The 22074-nt window shown below is 38.4% G+C and overlaps 1 protein-coding gene and 1 pseudogene across 1 annotated transcript in view; one reads left to right on the top strand and one right to left on the bottom strand.

The window, feature by feature from the left end:
- Positions 1 to 22074, bottom strand: part of PSTPIP2 (proline-serine-threonine phosphatase interacting protein 2) — an 80412-nt gene that overhangs the window by 15007 nt on the left and 43331 nt on the right. Inside the window, exons 3-6 of the mRNA XM_006919939.3 lie at positions 14441 to 14518; positions 9162 to 9196; positions 6954 to 7060; positions 2299 to 2361 (exon numbers count right to left, since the gene is read on the bottom strand). Of these exons, the coding sequence (XP_006920001.1) occupies positions 2299 to 2361; positions 6954 to 7060; positions 9162 to 9196; positions 14441 to 14518 (283 nt within the window). The remainder of the gene's footprint in view (positions 1 to 2298; positions 2362 to 6953; positions 7061 to 9161; positions 9197 to 14440; positions 14519 to 22074) is intronic.
- Positions 13768 to 14113, top strand: LOC102898109 (annotated as a pseudogene).

Here is a 22074-nt window from a genome sequence, read left to right as displayed (position 1 = left end):
AGTGGTTAATCTAGCCTTCCAGCCTCACCAATTCCCATTCCCAACGCCCACATCCAGGTTAGAGAAGGACAAATAGGGAACTGGGATTTTCATCCTCACCAGGAGGTGACAAAGCCCCCCACACAGTACCAGTGGAAACCATGTAGAAAACCTGGACTTCCACACCACCTGGCAATAATGAAGTGCACACCCTCCCTGCTGGGGTGGTGTCAGAGGAGGTCTAGTGGAGAGTCAGAACATTAACCACCTTCTAGTAGTAAGAAGGCCACACATATCCTGTGGTGTCAGTGGATGCCAAGGTGGGGGAGTTTTATCCCCACATAGCAATAACGAGGCAGTGCCTCACCTACCCCTGCTGGAGTGGTATCAAAGAAAGCCAGCTAAACAGAAAGTTTAAATAAGATCCAAAGTCTTATAACATAATACCTAAATGTCCAAAATCAGTGGACTATCACTCATCATATCAAGAACCAGAAAGATCTCGAACTGAATGAAAAATACTATTAATAGAAGCAAACATCAAGATGACACAGATATTAGAATTATCTGACAGATTTTAAAGTAGTCATCATAAAAATATTCAATGAGCAATTACAAACACACTTGAAGCAAATTTAAAAATAGTGTCTCGTCAAAGAAATAGAAAAGCTCAGCAAAGAAACAGAAGATACAAAGAAGAACCAGATGGAAATTCTAGAACTGAAAAATATAATAACTGAAGTAAAAAACTCAGTAGACGGGCTTAAGAAGAGAATGGGAGAGACGGAAGAATGAATTAGTGTGCTGGAAGATACAACAATATAAATTACCTAATCTGAACAACAAAGAGAAAATAGGCTGAAAAAAAAATAAGCAGATATCTAACACGAACATCCTTGGAATCCTAGAAGAGAAGGAAAGTAGGCTGAAAAGGTTCTTGAAGAAATAATTTTCAAAATTTATTTCCAAATTTGGCAAAGGATAGATTGGAGAAGCTGATTCAAACTCTAAACAAGATAAACCCAAACAAATCTATAACAGGATACATAGGTGAACTTCTGAAAATTATGAACAAAAGGGAAAAATCAATTTGAATGACATCAGATTTCTTACAGAAACTAAAAAGGTCATGAAGAGGTGGCCCAGTATTTTCAAGTGCTGAACAAAAAGAACTGTCAACAACAACCCATATCCAATGGAAACATCCTTTAAGAATGAAGGAGAAATCAAGATACTCTCAGATGAAGGAAAAATAAGAGTATTTGTCACTAGCAGACCTATTCTGAACAACTAAAGGAGGTTATCTAAACAAAAGAAAAAAAAATTTTTTTGAAAAGACAAAAAAGAAACCTTGGAACAGCAGAAGGAAAAAGGAATATGGTAAGCAAAAAAAAAAAAAAAAGGGTAAATATAATAGTCTTTCTCCTTTTGAGTTTTCTAAATTATTTTTGACACTCAAAGCAAAAGTTATAACACTAATATAACTCTATAGGGAAATAGTTAAGAAAATTACATATCAATAGGCTTTCTCTTTCATTGAGAGAAAGCTCGCCCCAGACTGTTTAAAATATAAAAGGTCTAAGAACAATCGTATATCAACCAACACTATTTCTTCATTACACCGACATCATTCCCTATTTATCAATTGCTTTTGAGGTCATCTGCATCAAAGAAAAAAAATGATGCAGAACAGGCCATATGTCATCAACACTGGTGACATTTTCTTTTTTGACTGGTTACTGAATATCATGTCATAGTCATAGAATATCATGATGATACTTCTGTGCAAAGATGAAGTCATGGGTTCCAATAATAGAGTTCATTATAGCCAGAGTTAAGAGATTCATGAAAAGCTAGAGTGAGGTCTCTAGCAAACTGTCTTAGTTCTGACTCGTTAAGAATTTTTAAACAAATTACTTAAAGGAAAGGAGACTTTTACGATTAGCAGATATTTTAAAACAAGAAGGGATCACTTAACAAAATGGGTTTACAAATCAAGATTCAGAACAGTCACAGAGAAAAAGCTCAAATCCAACAAGATAAATGGCATCATACAGTATATGTGCTTTTGTATCTTGGACTGAAATATTTAAATTGACTTGCTATACTTTCCCAGGTTACCAGAAAGATAACATCATTGTGCTTCCACTATTTAGTTGCATCTTTGATCTTTCCATGGCCTTAAAAAGGAAATTCAAACCACTAAAAAAAACACTGCACTAATAAATAACATTACTGAAAGGTTATTTAAGTAGGAATACGCTCATATACAGCACAGGATTTCAGGAAAAAAAATATATAAAATAAAATGAAACTTACATCCATGGTTTTCTTGAATTGTAAGCTCTTCTGTTTATGGATAGCATCCATTATAAGCTCTGTCTGTGAAGAGAGAACAGGAACTTTTAATAATAAAAACAGAAATTATTCTTAATATCAACTTATTTAGAAGGCTAAGTGTTCAAGATGGATCATCTCATTTAGTCCTCACACGACCCAAAAGGTAGATGTACTATTTATTATTCCCATTTCATAAATGAGCAAACTGCAGCAAAGAGAGGCTGAACAATTTGTTCAAGGTCTTATGGCTGGTTAACGATGAGATCTACCTTTGAACTTGGACAGCCACCATTGAGAATCACTGATCACCTTAAAGCAGTCTCTTCAGCAAATCCGGAATCAGGGAACTTTGGTTTCAAAAAGGAATCAAAACTTGTGTTAAAGCGCCATTTATATTTTCAAGGGGGTCTTTACTCTGTAAGCTTATGTCAGCACATTTAAATTAAGAATTTATAAACATTCACTTTTGTGGCATCCATCAACGACACACTCTTAACCAGCAAGGGACTCAGGCAGTATGAAAGGAAGAAATGTTTGTAGGACAGCTAAAAGAAGCTGTTCTCTTTGCTCCATCTAATCCAATAAAGGTAAGCTACTCTGTCGAATTCACTTGGGAGCAATTTCTTTGTTGTGGCCATGAGACAGCAATACTTTTATTAGTCGAAGTAATGAAGCTGATAATAAAAGTGTACCTCTCAGACACAAAAATAATAGCTCCCATTTATTAAGCATTATTATGTGCAAAGCAATTTTCATGCATCACAACAACTGAATACTCTTATCCTCATTTTCCTGAGAGTAAATTGAGGTGGACTGATTTATCGAAGGTAACACTCTCAGCAAAATATCCTAGTAGAGTTGGGATTTGAACCCAGGAACCTGACTCTTGTGCCCTTGTTCCTAATTGTTTCCCTAAAGTACCATAATAGTCATGGTAGCTCCCTAAAAGCAAATGAGTACATAAAAGTCCAAGAGACGCAACAATTCAAAATGAGCCATGGCCTTGCTCTTGTGCAAAATGATATTGGGTCAAATAATGATATCGAAAATGAAATTCAAATGTGGTTTCTCTTCTGGAAAATGTAGTTTCTATTACTGTAACACACAAATATATCTTTTCAAGATATCTGGATGAAACATTTGGGATAGTCTCACTTCGAATACAAGCTTTGTTGAATACATGAAATTCTCTCAGGGGAGCCTCAAGGGCTTTCGGAGAACTGAAAGTGAGGACCCAGGAGGTGGCCATGCACCTGCTAATGGTGAAGACACTGTAGACACAGAGAACAGACAGAGCTCCAGCATAATCTCCACATGTAAGGACTCATGGGTAGATCCTCGCCATCACAGACAGGGAGCTATGGAGTTCACACGAGCCCCTGTGTGACCATCTCTGCCAGGAGGAGGAGGTGGCTTTATTTATTTAATAATGGTTCCTGATTTTCTCAGGCTCCATGAAGCAGATCAATTAGCAATGCTGGTCTATCGCATAGTCCCTTCTAATTCAAATATACATACGGCCATTATTCCAGTTTGGGAACTACAACCATTTATAGTTTATGGCCCGAGCCAGGCCTCCTTATCCCTGAGTTTTACATAATGCCTGCTTCAAGCACCTCTCAGATGGCTACAAAGTTCTACCTTGAGCCGGACCTTTTCCCCTCATATCATTCCTCTCTCTGCCTTCAAGGATTCCTGGAATCCACACATCAGCAGGATCCTAGAGAGCAGCAGACTAACTCTCTAATCAGACAGGTGTGACCCCTGGGGCTCTTGTAGTGATACCCTTTGCTCAAGGGCACTCAGTGACACCAAGTCCTGCTCTGCCTACTACACCACTTTGATTTAAGTCTCCTCATATCCATGTTCGCTTATAGGGTGACCCCACCTGGGGTGGCCCCAATAAGTCAGGGTCCTCTTTCAGGTGTCCTTGAGGAAGTCCTTCTTTTAGGACTCAGACTTTTTGCTCAGACCAAAGCCAATGGAAATTTGATTGTTTTGTTTTGATAACACAAAGTAGTGCAAAAACACAATCATCTCTGCTATAGGGTGGGGAGAAGAGGATGGGGAAGAGGAAGAAGAGATTTTTAAAGGATCCAAATGACCCTGCAGTAAATTACTGAAACAGCTGCCTAGGAGTCTGTCTACCCACACTCAGACTGTATTCTGAAAACTGGAAGCATCACTCTGTAACCAAGGAGTGCCTCTCTACACAGGCAGAACATAATTCTGCTGTTATAGTCTCAATCTTAGCTGAGAAGGTAAAATCATGTGGGCATCAGACGAGAGAGTGACTGACCTATGTGCTGTCTCTGTCTCTGTCAGACTTAGACCATCCTGGGTTGGGGAAGGAAATTTGGTACCCTAACACATCAAGACTCCTGGGAATGGCTCCAGAGACTCCTCCCTAGGGGTGACAGCCTCTTCTCTCACTGCCCTGACTTATACTGCCTTTCACTCTGCTGATTTTCGGCTGGCAACGTCAGCCAAAAAGAGTTTGAACAGCCCCCACAGATTAGTTTAGGTGTCCCTGCTTTATTTTATGTTCAAGAGGCACCTTAATCTCCTCTACCATTTAAAGCTCATCACATTTTATATCATGATTACTATGCCATGTCAGTCTCTCTGGCCATGCTCTACACTCCGTGAGGGAAGGATGAGCATATCTGTACTATTCACCATCCTCAGATAATGTTAGTTGTATAAGTAAGTACACCATAAATTTCTGACCAGCCATTCTACCCGTACTTTCCTGCCCCAGTTGACTGAAAGAAATGAACTGATGGCTTCAATTCCAAGAAGTGAAATGGCTTCAATTCCAAGAAGTGAAAGACCAAAGCATGCAGGGTTTGATGAGAGAAAAGGAGAAGTTAACAGTGACACATTTTCCCCCAATTTTTGAATCTTTTTTTTAAAAGTATCTATATACGAAAGTGGTATAACCCAGAGTTAATTGTAATGCAAGTAATTACGAATATATTAATAAATTTTAGACTTCTCCCAGAAAGCTGGAAAGGCATTTTCCTGCTGTAGGAAGCACACCACATAGGCTGTATAGGGAACTTGAATGACGGCAGTGGGTTAAGCACAGGCTGCTCTATTGCCTAACGGAACTCAGAACACATTCTTCTAGCTGTGACAATTTGTTCTTTGTAACTCATTTGGAGAGGAAGTTCCAGAAGCCTTGCAAAACTAACAAAACTCTCTGAGATGACTTGGGCTACCCAGGGCATTTAAAAATGTGAGGAAATGTCTCCCCTCTCTTCTTACTGGAAATCATTTGTGCAGAGAACTTGGTTGTCTAAAGCATTTTGCTTCTCAGAAATTGTAATTCCTTTAGAAAGGTGGGTAGGGCTAGCAACGTCATCCAAAAAGAGTTTGACCATCCAGTGGGTGGGTGCAATATACATATTATTTCAGCTCTGAAAAATACTTTTGGCCAGATGGACCTTTCAGACTTGGTAAATATAGCTTGATTTTGAGTGAAAGCACTTGATATGGTGTTCCTTAAATGTTAGTTTCCACCCTTCCTGCCTAGTAAGAGGCACAGCTATTGTAAAAAAAAAAATGACAATAGAGGGTAAAGCAGTCAGGCTCTTAAGATGCTGCTGCCCACTCCAAATGCGAAGTGGTCACTAAGCCCTGGAATAGACTGACTTAGAACCACAGGCAAAGTTGCTGAGATTGAAGTGTGAGTAGCATCAACCTTAACAGCTGGCCATTTATTGGATACACATTGCAGACAATGACCTTGAGACAGTAAAGGGTCAGGATGAAGAAAGGTTTCCAAAAAGTCCATGTAGAGCTGTCTATGGAGACCTAAGTGCAAATCTTTGGATCCAGATAGGGAAGGGGTTTTCCCCCATATGAAGCTGGGTTCCAGCCATGAAGACCAGATATAAAAAAGAAATTCTCGAAGGACCTTCTACTTGGCTGCCAGGCCAACCAGAATATATAAGTCTTTTAGGAATAAAATAGAAGGGAATCAGAATAGTGGCTTGTCTAGTTAAGTAACACTTGATCCTTATAACTTTCCAAATGTTTTCCAGTTTTGTTAACTTGCTCACTCCCATCTTCTTCCATGTAGTTGGCCAGAATAAATCCTATCGATGAAAAAGAGCCTATGCACATCTGCTTTGAAGACTAAAAGAACTTGGGCTTCCCAGGGCCTAAGTTTCTCTGCTTGTAAAATAAGGAGGTTGGACTACATTATGGTCTCCGAGGAGAGTGTGTCTCCTCCACTCCTTACCCTTCCCTTCCTGCCTTATCCAAAAAGAGACTGGCCTGAGAGCCCGCCAGCTTGGATGTGCTAGACTCTACTGAACAAAGAGGGGTTCCCCTTTCCAGTCAGTGTTTGAATAGTGGTAACAGATATGAAAAGAAGAGGAAAGCAGGCTGGTCCCCTGAATTGTGCCAGAGTTAAAAAAAAGAACTTGCCTGGGGCGTAAGTGGGCACAGAGGCATAACCGTCTAGATGGAATCCCCACATGGTTCCCCAATAAATAATCTCGTAGGTAAAAAGAAGAGCAAGGCTGCATCAGAGTAGGAGCTGAGCCAAAAAGTTTAATGAAAAAGCAAGCCTAGAGTTTTCTGTCGGAAGAAAGGCAAAATCTTAACGTATATGCAAACCCAACCTTTTTCCGTTGTAGCTTTTGCCTTTCCCTGAATTCTTCGATCTTCTTGGCCTCTTCTCTTAGAGTCTGTGCAAGCTGAATGTGGCATTGTGCCACATTGTCTACTTCTGCAAAAATAATGTTAAAAAAATAAATAAACAAGATCTTCATACATTTGAATTCAAATATACATAACTGTACAAAACCTTAAAATATATACAAAATATGGATCAAGTCGTTAAATTAACCGACTGCAGTTGGCTGCCAACATTTATTGAGCCTGCCTATGTGCCCAGCATTGCCCTGGCCACCAAGACCAAGGCTAGCAGATCTTTAATTGAGCCTCCTACCATTAACTGTCCTTAACCCTTACTAAACCCACTATAATTGCATATCTGATCCTTATTTCTCATTAGATGACTTCGAAGGATCTGTAATACCTCATGTGCCTGAGCATTTTTAAGAAAATCGTACACCAAAATTTTGGTTACCAATAGTTATCTCTGGACAGAAAGATCATTATTGATTTTCCCCCTCAGTTTCTAAGATCTTTGCAATGAGCACGACTCACCTCTATAATTGAAATACTAAAATGTTCATCTTACTTGTTCTAAGAAAACAAACTGATGCATTTGAAAAACTAATAGATCTGATCTAAAAGAAAATTTTTTAAGCTGTGTGTGTCAAAATAATACGAACGAGGTTAGAAGATACATGAAAATTGGAAAAATACTTGTAATTTATGTAACAAAGTAAATTGCTGTATTAACAGAGTTTTCACAAATCAAAAGAAATCTATATATTCCAAAATTAAAAGTTGTTTATAGAACATGAAATTTAAAAAAGATTGCTAAATGGTCAATAAAGATTGAAAATATATTCAGCATTAAAATTATTTTTAAAATGCAAAACTTTAAAACCCAGAGATAGACTGTTTTTTACCTTTCAGTTTGGCAAAATTTAAAAAGCATGAAAATTCGTGGTATTGGCGAGCACAGGGAAAAATAGCACCGTCGGTAGGGAAAAAAATCAACACAACCTTTCTGGAAGAAAATTGGCATTCCGTAAAATCAAAAATTTTACATCTAAAAGAATAAGGCAGATCCATATGAACTAAATGGAAAGATGTCTATGATATATTGTTTAACAAAAAACAAATTGTAGAGAAATACGTATGGTATACTCTCATTTATAAAAAATGCCTGTAATGTGTGTATGTCTGAAATTAGAGATTGGGAGAGAGAGACTGAGAGTCGTAAATGCACAGAAAAAGGTCTGGAAAGATATACCAAATTGCTAGCATGATTAAAAACTGATGTTTTTCATCTTAAAAATAATTTTAAAATATATACCCCACCGCACAGATTCTGAAGCACTGCCATGATATGATCATATTTATTTATATGAATAGATACATATGCGTGTGTATGTGTGTTGAATAAAAATATTGGAGGCATGTTCACCGATAACTGCTTCGCACTAAGAAGTGAAAATTCAAGTGTTTACTATCTTCTTCATATTTAGCTGTCTCATCTGAATTTTTAATATAAATAGTTATTATTTTAATAAGAAAATGAAACTACTTGTTGGGAAAAAAAAGAAAACAAGTAGAGTAATGGCAAATATATATGCTTCGGAGACCCAGCTTATGCTGGAGTCCCATTGAGCCACACCACAGTTGGCCTTGTGGTGCATGTGAGAAATATGAAAAGATACTGTCCATACCCCAAGAAATTTATTCATTGATGAAAGAGGACAGAGGCCACCTTCTATGGAAAAGTTAAGATGAATATTTATTTAGCCAACCTTTACAAAGGTCTAAAACCACTTACCTGGCTACAGAAACACTTCAAGCACATGCACATGCTATACCTTGGTAGAATCCTTAATTTGGGAGCACCAAGTATTCTGAAGAACAGAAATCCTTAAAGGTGGTTTTTAAGTAATATTAGGAACGGACAGGACCCCTTGCAAAACAAAGTGCCAGGGCCTCACTCTGGGTTTCATGCGTGAGAACCATTGCTCTAAGGAAGTCAAACACACATCCTGATGTACAGTTATGGTGGGTGCTCAAGCTCATTTCAACTCTGCAGAGCTATTTCTCACCTTAGAGGTTGCTATAATTTCTTTTTTTCACCCAATGAGATTGCCGTTCAAATTAAAACCCACCTTTGATGACAGACCAGAGCTTGCCAAGGACAGAAAACACTTTTTTAAAGAATCACTTACGCTGCTTGAAGACTTCAAGGGCCCGCTTCAGGGTGCTGAAAAACAAGCACATATATAATTTCAGTTCTGGAACTGGCTGTACAACCTTATTATAACACCATTGCATGCTTCTCTCTGCCATGTCTTAACTTAGAGCCTATAGACTCATCTTTGACCGTGAGCTTGAGAAGACAGCAGATCAAGACTTCTTCGGTCCAGCTTCCCCTTTCTCTCCCAATTCCAGGCATAAGCATCATAAATTCTTCTGTCTATCTGGGTTGAGCAAGATGCCAAAAATTCTTCATGCTTCAATTCTCCCAATGATAATATAGGAGTTATGGACCCTTTCTCATGAAAATACCAGCCATTCTTTAAAGTATGGTAATTAGAAATATAGATACAAGCTCATAAATGAAGGGTTAAAATTCTGGCTGCTGATCACCTCCCTTTTCATCCATCACATACTTCTTAAGCATACACTATGACCAGGCGTTGGGTTAGATGTTGGTGATTCTATGGTAAAAGACAGACCTCAGAGTCTAACGGTGGAGACCGACATGAAACACATTATATTAGTGTTCTATTGCTATATAACAAATTACCACAAATTTAGCAGCTTAAAACAATGCACATTTATTATCTCACAAGACAAAGCCATGACTCATATTTCATACCTTTTCTCAATCTCCCCTACTTCCTCTCTCCTATAGCCCATGGCTCCTCCTCCTTAACTCCCCCTTTACCGTAATTTTAGTTCTCCCCATCCTTCCTTAAGTAGACCTCCTTCCATGCTGACTTGGCCCTGGGAATTGCTCATAGCTACCTTGATGGAAGCAAATCTCACTGCGCTTGCTCCAGCCAGTCAAGGAGGAATGGGACTTTGTGAATTCAGGGTCCCCTGGCCACAATAGCACTGGACTGTGGATCATTTTCTATATGTATATATGTATGTGGCAAATTCTGTTATTTTACAAAGTAAAAATCCTTGTATTTTCCAATTGTCCCCTTCTTTTAGCTATTTCACTTTTTTAAGGATTTGAGTCAGTTTAATATAGCTAAAATGGGTAATACCATCTTTAAAATAATGATTTCTAGAACATCACTGGAAACGTTAATACTACAGGAATTTGGGGTTGAATAGCGTAAAAAGCTGTCCCTGGTTCATGGTTTATTATTCGAGTCCTAACTTAGCCTGAGAATTTCTGTCCTCTGAAGTACTGTCACTTAAATTGCATTTACATGAAAATGCTTTCAGCACATCTATACAAGGATGAAATCTTATGTTTCCCTAAAGTTCATGTGGACTAATTTATTAGTCACCTCCTTGGTATCTTCAGCATCACTGAATGAAAGACTGTTTTTCATTAGAATTTAGTATTAACACATTCTAACTACTTGCAGGGAAATTTTAATTTTTTCAGATATTAACTATTTCACTTTTTCCACTCTGTTAATTTATCCCAAAACAAAGGCTTCTTATTTCTGCCTGCCTTTTCTCACACAAACATTTCCAATTATTACAAACATATTAAGAAGGAAAGCACTGCACATTCTCCATATACGTTATCCATCTTATGATACAAGTTTTCAAGGAGCACAGTGCACTAAAAATGTGTCCACAACCAAACACACACATCAATGGTCCAGAAGGATGAATGAGCATCACTGAAGAGGGGATTTATTACTGGAACTAGTAAGAAACAAAGATGGATACGGCAGCAGACACATCTGGAAGTCTTGCCCTATCAAGACTCATGGAGTTGATAATCAAAAACAGATTCACAAATACAAAAGACAATTTGGTGACGGATGGAGGGGAGGGGTGTTGTGGGACTAGGAGAATGGGTGAAGGGTTAAAGAAGTACAAATTAGTAGTTGATAGATGGCCACAGGGATGGGGAGCATGGCATAGGGAATGCAGTTTGCATTAATGTAATGGCTAGGTGGAGAGCCAGAGGAGAGAAAGAGCAATTAGGGATCGTTTTATAAACTGCATAAATGTCTAACTAATGTACTATATACTTGAAATTAATAAAATAAAATTTAAAAAAATAAAAGAGTCATGGAGCTGAAATCCAGCCTTACAGTTAAATAGTCTGTCCAGGGTCTAAAATTTTTCTCCTGTTCTAAGTGACCTTCTGAAGGTCAAGATCCATTCAGTTCCTCATTAGCTGTGTTGTCTCACATTATCACTTAATTGCTATTTCCCATGTTTAGGACATGATGACAATCGTGAGATAGAATCTAAAACTTGGGGGTGGCCGCCTAGCTGTGTCCATTTCCTCTTCTCCCTTGGTATAGTTCTCTATTACTATGCAAAAAAAAATAATAACACTTCCACCAACCTTTTAACAAAGCTCTTTGGCCTTAAATCCTAACAAGGCCCCTTAGAGACCAGAGTCTCTCAATGTGGCCGGTGAAGTGAAAAATCCTACCGAGTTCATGGATAAGCAAAGTCATGTACTCTCATCTAGGGCACGTTCCCTAAAGATCATCCTGGAGGTGACAAAAACAGAATTCACTTTAATGACCTTTCACATCAACTTTGGCAACAGTCCCCAGGTCTCATATCCTGTTGCATCTTCCTCTCTGAGGTATAATCTTGGAAGGAAAATTGTCTTTTATCACAAAACAGAAGAGAATGGTGCTAGAATCTCTATGAATTTACTAAATTACAAATCAAATGTGTAAAAATATAAGAAATACCATTTTGGATCAGACTCATTCTGCTAAATATCTTTCCCAAGAAGTACTATGTGAGAAAATATGGCTATTTTCCATCACATCACCTCAAAAGTTTTTGGATATTTTCCCAAATAGCCTGTGCTTTTTAAAAAAATAAATAAATAAATAAGTAAATAAACAAGTTGAGTTTTTGTTGTTGTTGTTCTTTTTTTTTTTTTTTTGCTGACCCACTAATCTTCCTTGAAATTATCTAAACCCTGCTGGAATGACAATGCAACTCATCTAAGCCTATGCGATTTTGACCAGTGAACATGTAAACGTTTTACACACTTGAAAAATAAAACTAAATCAAATGGGGAAAAGAAAACAATCCTTAAAATTTAAAACAAACTGAAATGAAGCTAATATGAAATTTGTTACATAATCACATAGAGAAAATAAAATTTCAAATGACCTTAGAACGCAGTATTCTGAGTGAGATATAGCCTAAGATCAAAAAGAATTGCAAACAAATGTTAAACATTCAGAAGTTTTATTGTTAGCAGCAATATTATTACTTCGAAACATTTAAATATATGTTGCCATATAAAACAAATAATTATGCTAATATTGTCAGGAACCAAGATTTTCAGTGCAAGAGGAAATAAGTATAAAATTAAGGAAGTTAAGTCAAACTCTTTAAAGTTAAATTAGAATTGGATACGTCAATATGAACTCTTGCTTTTAAAATCTGTCCCCTGAAAAGGTCTAGAAACAGGGACATCTCTATAACAATGACCAACGCTAAAATTCAGAGTTCCATCTCTACAATTAATCACTAAAAGGAACCAAGTAAACTTAGAGAAATTGCTGATTCCAGGTTCAAGTTTAAAGTGTTTAAATTTAAACACTTTCACAAAAAAATTATATTAAGAAAATATAAAAAAATATAAAAACTGTGAATTGTTAAATCTAGATGGTTGGGATATAGCTATTCATTATGTTTGTCTTTTTACTTTTCAGTGTGTTTTTTAAGTTTTTATTTAAAACATAAAAATAAAATATAAAAAATAATAAAATAAAATATAATATAATCAAGAGATTGATAAATTCTCCTTGTACTAATGTCCTATGTCTGAGGGTAAATTTTTAGGCTTATGTGACTATTAATATTTTAAATATCTCCCAATGCTTTCCTCCTTTTCAATAATCCAGTATTTTGCAGTCTAGGAGAAGCATGTTTGTATGCATGCGTGCATGCGTACATGTGTGTATGTGTGTAAGAGAGGAGGAAGGGCAATGTCTTGTTTGCTCCCATTCGGACCTCTGAGGGGACACAGACCTCAGGGTGTCTATGAAGCTGTCTATACTAGCACAGCAAAGCAGCACACAGGTCAGTGTGTGATGTGATTAAGTCTGCAGAGGCCTGCAAAGGTCTGCCAGAACGATTTCTCCCAAGCTTCCGTCAACAAGCTTGTTTTGAAGAAGGAATCTAAAAATTTTCCTATGAGTAGGACCAGCTACATAATTTGTGAAGTCCACCACAAAATGAAAATGTAGAATCCCTTGTTTATAAGTTACTAAGAATTTCAAAATGGTGACGGCAAAAAAGCATGAAAACAATTACGAAGCCTTTTTAAGTGTCAGTTCCTATAGGACTGCCTGTGAAGTCAGCCCTGTACATGAAAGAATGTGTCCCTCAAGCAGGCACCATGTCTGGCCATCTCTGTATCTTCTGAGTATCAATGAATGATGCTAGAATAAATAATTGTGGTATAGAAATCTCACACTGGTGGCAAGAACTATAAAATGGTGCAAAGCTAGCCTCTTGTAGTTATCACAAACTATGCATGTATATGTGCACGTGGAAACCTCTCCATTAAATTTCTAGTATAAAATTATGTGTAATATAATCCAGCCTATGAAAAAGTATACAGAGTGCTCTCAGGTCCTCACTTCCAAGATGACCAAGAAAAGAAGGAACAATGGTCATGCCAAAAAGGGCCTCGGCCACTTGCAGCCTATTTGTTGCACCAACGGTGCCCAATGTGTGCCCAAGGACAAGGCCATTAAGAATTTTGTCATTTGAAACATAGTAGAGGCTGCAGCCATTGGGGACATTTCCAAAGCAAATGTCTTCGACACCTATGTGCTTCCCAAGCTGTATGTGAAACCACGTTTCTGTGTGAGTTGTGCCATTCACGGCAAAGTAGTCAGGAATTGCTCTCATGAAGCCCAGAAGACTGAACTCCCCACCCCAATTTAGACCCTTGGATGCTGCCCCACAACCTCCACCAAAGCCCGTGTAAGGAGCTAAGTCCTTAAGGACTGAAGAAATATTCTCTGGGGAAAAAAAAGTGGAAATTATACTTAAAAAAAAAAAAAGTATACATAGAAAAGGACTTCAAGGAAATTTTAGAAAATATTAATAATGAGTTGTGGCTTCATAGCTCATTTTAACCTTCTTTCTATTTTTCCATATTTTTCACAATTGAAAATAAGGGGGAAAAGAACTATTAAAATTTGTTTTCCCCCAACACACTTTACACTTTACTGGCTAGCTCTGTCTCCTGAAGTGATGGGGGCTCCTGGCAGTATCAGCCAGCACGGAAAGGAGAAAGAAACATGGCACCTACTTGATCTCAGACTGTCCACATGGCTTCTTCCTGGAGAGGCTGAGCAGATCTTTGCCATATTTCTCTTCAATCGATGCCCTAGGGGAATGGAAGAGAGGGTTATGAGTCCTTCTCAGGGCTGATCCTTAGTTAGTTAAGGCAAAACTGCACCTTTAACAGTAGACATCACACAACATCATTCTCTGAAATGCAAAACTCCCTCTCCATAACAGGGAACAATTGTAAAAAGACCAGTGGCCTTCATCTCTAAGGTGGTCTTCTCCAGCTAGAAGTCCCTAGCATGAACATTACAGCAAAACCGAGCATGGCCTCCTGACCAGCACAGACTAGTACATTACAGACTAAACTTTCAAAACTATGGTCTAAGGAGATATGGATTTTTTTTTTTTAGTGTAATATGAGATATTTCTGTCAAAAGCACTCCTGAGACCCACCCCTCCTCCCATCTTCTCTACGCGTACCTTTTTACCATCCTATAGAGTTCCTCATTCACAATCAATTTAAATGCATAGCCAAACTACCAATGAGGAGAACTTCAGAATATACACTGCAGTCAGCATGTCTCACGAAAACAACTGATCATTATTCAGTGTGGCATGAGTCTGTCTAAAGCGCTAAACAATCCCCCCTTCTACCCCTTCTTCCTCTCCCCTTAGCCCTTTGTCATCATCTCCATTTTGTGTCACAGCCCCAGCCATACTATTTTGAAACCATACTATCAAGTTATGGGGCTTTAGGTTTGTCTACCCCACATTTTTTCTTCAAATTAGAAATAAAATTACACAAGTAATAGATAAATTCTCGCTGCAAGAGATTTAAACAATACAAAGTTACATGGACTAAAACACGAAGTCTCTCTTCATGCTCTTCCCTGACCACACTTGTGTCCCCAAGAGTAGCCACTGTTAAGCTTGCTATGGATCTCTCCTGTTCTTTCTCTCTGCATTTACGTACCTATATCCCACATAGACACATATACACAACTTTTTATGGTTACATAATTGAGATCATTCCGTTGTTTGCTATTCTGTTCTTCACCTAATAACACATTGTACAGAACTTTCCTTATCAGTAATACAGATCCACCATGTCCGTAACATGGACTTTTCATAGCTCAGGGTCCCTGTTTGTTTCATTTTTCACTACCACTAAAAAAGAGCTAAATGAATATTGTTAGGCACAGACATCCACAGGCATCTCTGAGAGTGTCTCTCTACAACAGAACTTCTGCGAAAGTGGGTTTACTAGATCAGAGGGATAGGCATTTAAAATTTTGGAAAATGGATGTCAAATTGCCCTCCGAAAAAGTCCTTTCGATTTATACTTCAACCAAAAGTATATTAGAGCTCCCATGCCCAGAAGCCCTCACCCACACTGGATATTAACAATATTTTTAAATTGTTACTAGTCTGAGGAAAGAAGTTTAAAAAAAAGAATCTCATTTTAATTTGCATTTCCCTGGTTTCTAGTGTGGTTGTACATCATTTTGTGTTTATTGGACATCTGTAGTTCCTCGATAAGTTACCTGTTCATATCATCCCAATTTTTAAACTGTTTTGCCTTTTTCCTATTATTTAGTTGTTCTTTATATGTTATGAATATTAATACTTATCCTTACATATGTTACAAACTTTCTCCCATTGTCATTTATTAATGATATATGCTCATTATTCAAAAAATAAGCCAAAAGAAAAATACAAAGAAGAAAGCAACAAACTGTCTCAAATTCTATCAACTAAAAAGAATTGGTATTAACATTTGGTAATGATTGTAATGGACATTTCTTCATGCAAGTATGCAGATAGGATGGATGGACAGATAGATAAGGTGTAAACAATTTTAAAAGAATGAGACCATACTCTCTATGCTTTTCATAAATAGAGTTTTAAGCCTGATTTTCTTTGAATTTCACAGAAAAGGAAACTGAAGCTGAATGAATTGCTTAATTTCCAGTAACTGTTTCTTCGCTACAGGAAAAATTAATTCCTAAAAGATCCTTCTGAGGATCTTTTAAAAAGGTTATGAAAATAACTAAGGGGATTGAGACACTAGGATATTTTAACTACTTGTTTCCATTTTGGACAGTTCTAGACGTTGGTGCACTGGGAAAGGATGAGATCATTAGCACTGTTGGACTTCCACCTCCTCCTTGACATTGTTGCTTACATTATTTTTACTTTATTTGTGTTTATAACACACTGTTCTCTAATGATAATTCCCCCTGGTTGTTTAGTCTTAACTATTAATTAAAATAGATTTGATGTTCACCACCAGTTCTGTTACCATAGCTCATCCATCTCTAAAATTTGTGTTTTAGTTCACTTCTTGGCTGGCAGAATATCATCACTTTGTGGTCTTTTGCCAAAGCAGCTCTGGGGCAGGAGGGAGGTGTCAGTATTTCCTGAATTCTTTCATATTTGAGACTATCTACCTATTGCCTTTATATCTGAATGACAACCTTGCTGGTGTAAGGAATGTTCTTAACCTTTCTCTCAGAACTCTGCTGAACTTTCTCCACTGGTTTCTGTCATTGTAGAGAAGCTTAGGGCCATGATGATTCTTCCCTGCCCATTTTTCTATCGGCAACTTGTTTGTTTTTCCCTTCCTGGACACTTGAAGAGTTCTTTCTTTAATTCAATAGCTTAACCAGGAGACATGTTAATGTTGATTCTTATGTAATCATAATCAATATTGATTACTGCCCATCAGGGTTTCCTGGTTTATAGTGTACCCTTCAGATCCATTTAGTTCTTCATTTCATGAAAATTTTCCTGGTTATATCTCTGAATACTTTTATTGTTGCTTTTGGTAAATTTTGTATTTGAGATCAGTTAACCAGATGTTAGGCTGGCTTTGTCTCTCTGTTGACTTATGGGCTCTGGGTTTTTTGCTCTTTTTGACTTCACAGTTCCTCCTTCCCCTTCCTCCCTCCCTCTTTCACTCCCGCCCACCTTCTCTGCCTCCCTCTATGTCTCCCTCCCTGCTGTCTTCCTTTTTTTTGCTCAAGGTACTTTTGCACGATTGCAGTGTCCTTTGAGTTCATCTCGCTCCTGGTACTGTGGGCAACTCTGTCTATTTGCTCTGAGACTATGCAAGTGCATTCTTCTTCAGGTCCTTCTGACCTTATGTCATGCTTCCCTTCACGACTGTAGTTTGAGCAAGAATCCTGTTTTTTCTTGAGCCTTAACTCTTGGATTCTATTTCTAAGATTTTTGCCAGCTCCTGATAATATGAAGTGAAGCACAACTTAAAGTGACTCTAATTTTAAGAAAGGATACTGTTTAACTCCCTAGAAACTATTTCTATCTTTCTCCATCTCTGTTCACAATACAGTAGAGTCTCCCCTTATCCATGAGAGACATATTCCGAGACCATCAGTAGATGCCTGAAATCACAGATAGTACCGAGTCCAATATATACTAAGTTTTTTCCTATATATACATAACCTTTTCACTCAAAGGAAGCACTTTACAGCGTCTCTTTGGCATCTCCTAATTGCCAGCATCACTACTCTTGTGCTTTGAGGCCATTATTACGTAAAACAAGGGTTACTTGAACACAAGCACCGCAATACCACAATAGTAGATCTTGTAACTGAGATGGCTACTAAGCAACTAACAGGTAGGGATTATATACAGTATGGATACACTAAACAAAGGGATAGTTCACGTCCCAGGCAAGGAGGGGGACAGCATGAGATTTCATCACTCTACTCAGAACAGCGTGCAATATAAAACTTGTTTATTTCTGGAATTTCCCATTTAATATTTTTGGACTGTGGTTGACCATGGGTAAACGAAATCACAGAAAGTGAAACCACAGATAAGGGGGGATTACTGTATCTATTTAAAAACTTACGACACTCTACAATGGCAATTTAATACTTTCACATGTAAAAAGATGCTAAGGCCATTTTCATTAAAATATGCGTGTGTGTGTGTGTGTGTGTGTGTGTGTATTTAAAATAAGCACGTGTTTTCTCCTTTCGGAATTATATTCATTAAGATTTCTCAATAATCTTTTGTGGTTTCCAGGAAAAGAAGTTAATGAATCTCTTTCTTCTGACCTTAAGACACCATGAATCTGAACATACTACTGGCAGCATCTGATCCCCATGGAAAGTCCTAGAACCTGGTAAGTAATGAGTTCCAGCAAGCACACTGGTGTGCTCTTGGGAGAAAGAAAGAGTTTTAACGGAGGTGAACCTACAGCTTCATCCTCATGAAATCAGAGGAACCGCCACGAGATTGAGAAGATGTCTCCCCAGCATATGGGAAGGAGTGAAGTCCAGCGGCCTGCAGCCAATGAAGGAATCACTAGGACTTTGCAAAAATCACCCTGGGAGAGGTAAGCCTTTACCTAGATCACCTTCCTACCATCTATCCAAAATTTCCATCTCATCTGGTCATCAATTTGTCATTTATTAATCATCTACTATGTATGAGGCATCATGTTAGGAGGACACAGAGATGACCGAAACATGAGACCTGCCTAGAGGAGCTCATAATCTGGTGCCAGGATGTAAACTAATACTCTATTTTATTACCAATTAAGGAGGGCCACAATGAAAATGTACAAAATAGCAGAGAAAACAGAAAAGGGATGTCTCCTCCTCTAAGCACTTAACTACTTAATACTTTTTCCACAAAGCCCTCCTTGAAAATTCCAGCTCACTTTTATCTGTCCCCTATTCAAATTCCCAAACCAGAAATACTACTCCCTGTGCTGTTTCCCCTTCAGTGACCCACAGCGAATATTGTCAGATTTGGCCTTTTCCACCAAGCCTGAAAGCGGCCTCAGGATGACCTTCAACTCAGTGCTCCAGGCATCCCCAAAGTCAGTGTGGGCAAATAAGATGAAACCCCTCTGCTATAAAACCTGACACTTAGATATTATGCTCATTTTTACTGTATATGCCAATCACAGCACCTTGACTCAATTATAAATTCCTCGAGAAGAACCACGTTGTTATATCCAGGGGGATCTTACAAAACATCTGATACAATCTTTTCATTTTACAGAGGAAGAAACTGACAAGGAGAAAGGTCTAGGCCCTTGATTATATCACCACGGCTAGTGAGGAAGCCAGGATTAGAACACCCAGGTAACTGGTCTCTCATTCCAGTACTCTCATCCCTTGTAGGGCTCAGCTTCCAGCAAATTCTATTGAGTACGTGTCATGGGTTGAATTGTACCCGCCCCCCCGAAATATGATTTTATTTGGAAATTGGGTCATTGCAGATGTAACAAGTTGAGCTTACACTAGAATAGGATGCACCCTTAATAATGCTGTCCTTATAAGAAGATAGTATGAAGACACAGAAGAATGTCACTTGACGATGGAAGAAGAGATTAGGGTTAGCAGCTGCCAACCAAGGACCAAGGATTTCCAGTAACACTAGAAACTGAGAAAAAGACACAGAACATATTCTCTCCTAGAGACTTCATGGGAGCATGATCCTACAGACATCTTGATTTTGAACTTCTGGCTTCCAGACTGAGAGAATAAATTTATTCTCTTGTAAGCCACCCAGATTGCGGCAGTTTGTTACAGCAGCCCTAGGAAACTTATACAGCACATAATGGCTTGAGTGTAATTTGACCACACAGTATTAATGCCTAAGGAATCTGTCATTCTTAAGCCCATCCAGAGAGATAGCTGGCCCATAGGGAGGATCCCAGAAGGAGAGGTGTAACCAGGCCAGGCTAACTTCTCCCTAAAAAGGAACCACAGGATGAACAGCAGCTTATGGGAAGAGCACCAAGTCCCAAGGCGCTGAGGCTGGGGATCCCCCCAGCCCATAGGTGTAGCCGCTGACCTACAAGTGGCACAGAATTCCAGGCATCAAGAGGCTGCACAAACACACTTCCCTCCTCCCTTCTCGGGATCATGTTGCAACCCACTATTAATAAAGCTGCCCTGGCTGCCAAGTGCCGGGGGGAAAAACACCCTTTCAGAGAATATACACAGCCATCTTAGGAGATCATTAAGTAAAATGGAAAAACCATTAGACATGGGGTTAAAAGAAGTCCTGGCTCCACTACTTACTGCTTTTGCAGTCTTGGGCAAGTCATTTAAACCCCTGTTAAACATCAGATTTCTCTTTTTTTAAAATAGAACTAATAATATACATCCTACTTACCTTCTAGGATTAATATAACAATATTAGTAATGGGTACCATTTACCCACCACTTATTGTATGCCAGGTACTGTACTAGACATACTGAAGTGACTTCCAGAAGATTCCAGGGGCCAACTTTCCCTGGTTTGAAACCAGATCTATCTCTTATTATCTGTCTGACCTTAGGCAAGTTACATAACCTCACTGGACCTCAATTTCTTCAACTGTAATATAAGGATGATAAAACTTGCCATACAGGGATATTATGAGAATTAAATATTATGAGAATTAAATATTATGAGAATTAAATATTATGAGAATTAAAGAGCTAATACATGCAAAATACATGATAGCTTGTTTGTATCTAGTACACCTTCAATAAATTGCAGCTATTAATATAATCTTACTTAATCACCTCTAGCTATACTCTGCAGTATGTTTATCCTCATTTTTATATTTTTCATGTACTACTCATATCAGGAGCTCTGTATATAATGCCTGGCCCACCTGGGGCTCTAGGGGCCAAAGAGTTGGTGGGCTTGGGCTACCAGTGACAAGACAGGTTCATTTTAATTGTTAACCTGTGGATAACCTCAGACTGTAGTGCTATGTAGAATGCTTCCTTTAAATAAAAAAAAAAAAGAAGGGGGAAGAGGAGGAGGAGGGGGAGGGGGAGGGGGAGGGGGAAGGGAGGAGGAGAAGGTGAAAAGGAGAAGGAGAAGGAGGAAGAGGGGAGGAGAAGGAAGAGGAGGAAGAGGAGGAGGAGGAGGAGGAGGAGGAGAAGAAAAATTAACCTGGGCTTTGAAGGATAGGGAGAATTGACTTAGGCATTGAGGACAAATGAGGACGTTCCAGGTAGGAAATAAGAGATATAGAGGCAGAGACATCCAAAGTATGCTCCCTAATACACAAATCTGACTGGAATACAGAGAGTGGTGTAATGAGTGAGAAAATATGAAACAGAAAGAAAAGGGAGGGAGAGAAGGTCTCTGTGCTGGAAAGCAGCCCATCTTCCCAAAAAGACACCTGCCCTTCTGCCAGAGTTGATAAGTAATAGCCACAGGGTCTTGTGTGAGACCTTCAAAACTGTTCTGATTCTGTCACTTTCTAGGCTGCTACAGTAAATTACTTATCCAATCTTATTTGAAAAGCTATACTTTCATGCAAAGACAATGGAAATAATAGTACCTCATGCAGTTGATGTGTGTCAAAAGAGAATATAAAGGGCTGTGTAAACCTCAGTTTTACAGTAACAGAGGTTCTGAGACAAAGCTCCTAGCACAGCACATAGTAGTGCTTCACCCGTGGCTGTTGCTATGTAGCTACTCAGATATTGGTGTGGTTGTCATCATCTATGTCATCATTACACCTTTCCAGCTGGTAGAAGGGTAAACAAGGCAAATTTATAATTTGCTGATGGACAGTTTATTTATTCTGTTTTGTTACTTACTTGCCATGTGAAGTAAGTTATCCAGGACTCACTGAGGACTGATCAGCTACAGAGCATGTAC

The sequence above is a fragment of the Pteropus alecto genome, unplaced genomic scaffold (genome assembly GCF_000325575.1).
Source record: "Pteropus alecto unplaced genomic scaffold, ASM32557v1 scaffold146, whole genome shotgun sequence".
Taxonomy (NCBI): domain Eukaryota; kingdom Metazoa; phylum Chordata; class Mammalia; order Chiroptera; family Pteropodidae; genus Pteropus; species Pteropus alecto.
This window is presented reverse-complemented; position numbering and strand designations above follow the sequence as displayed.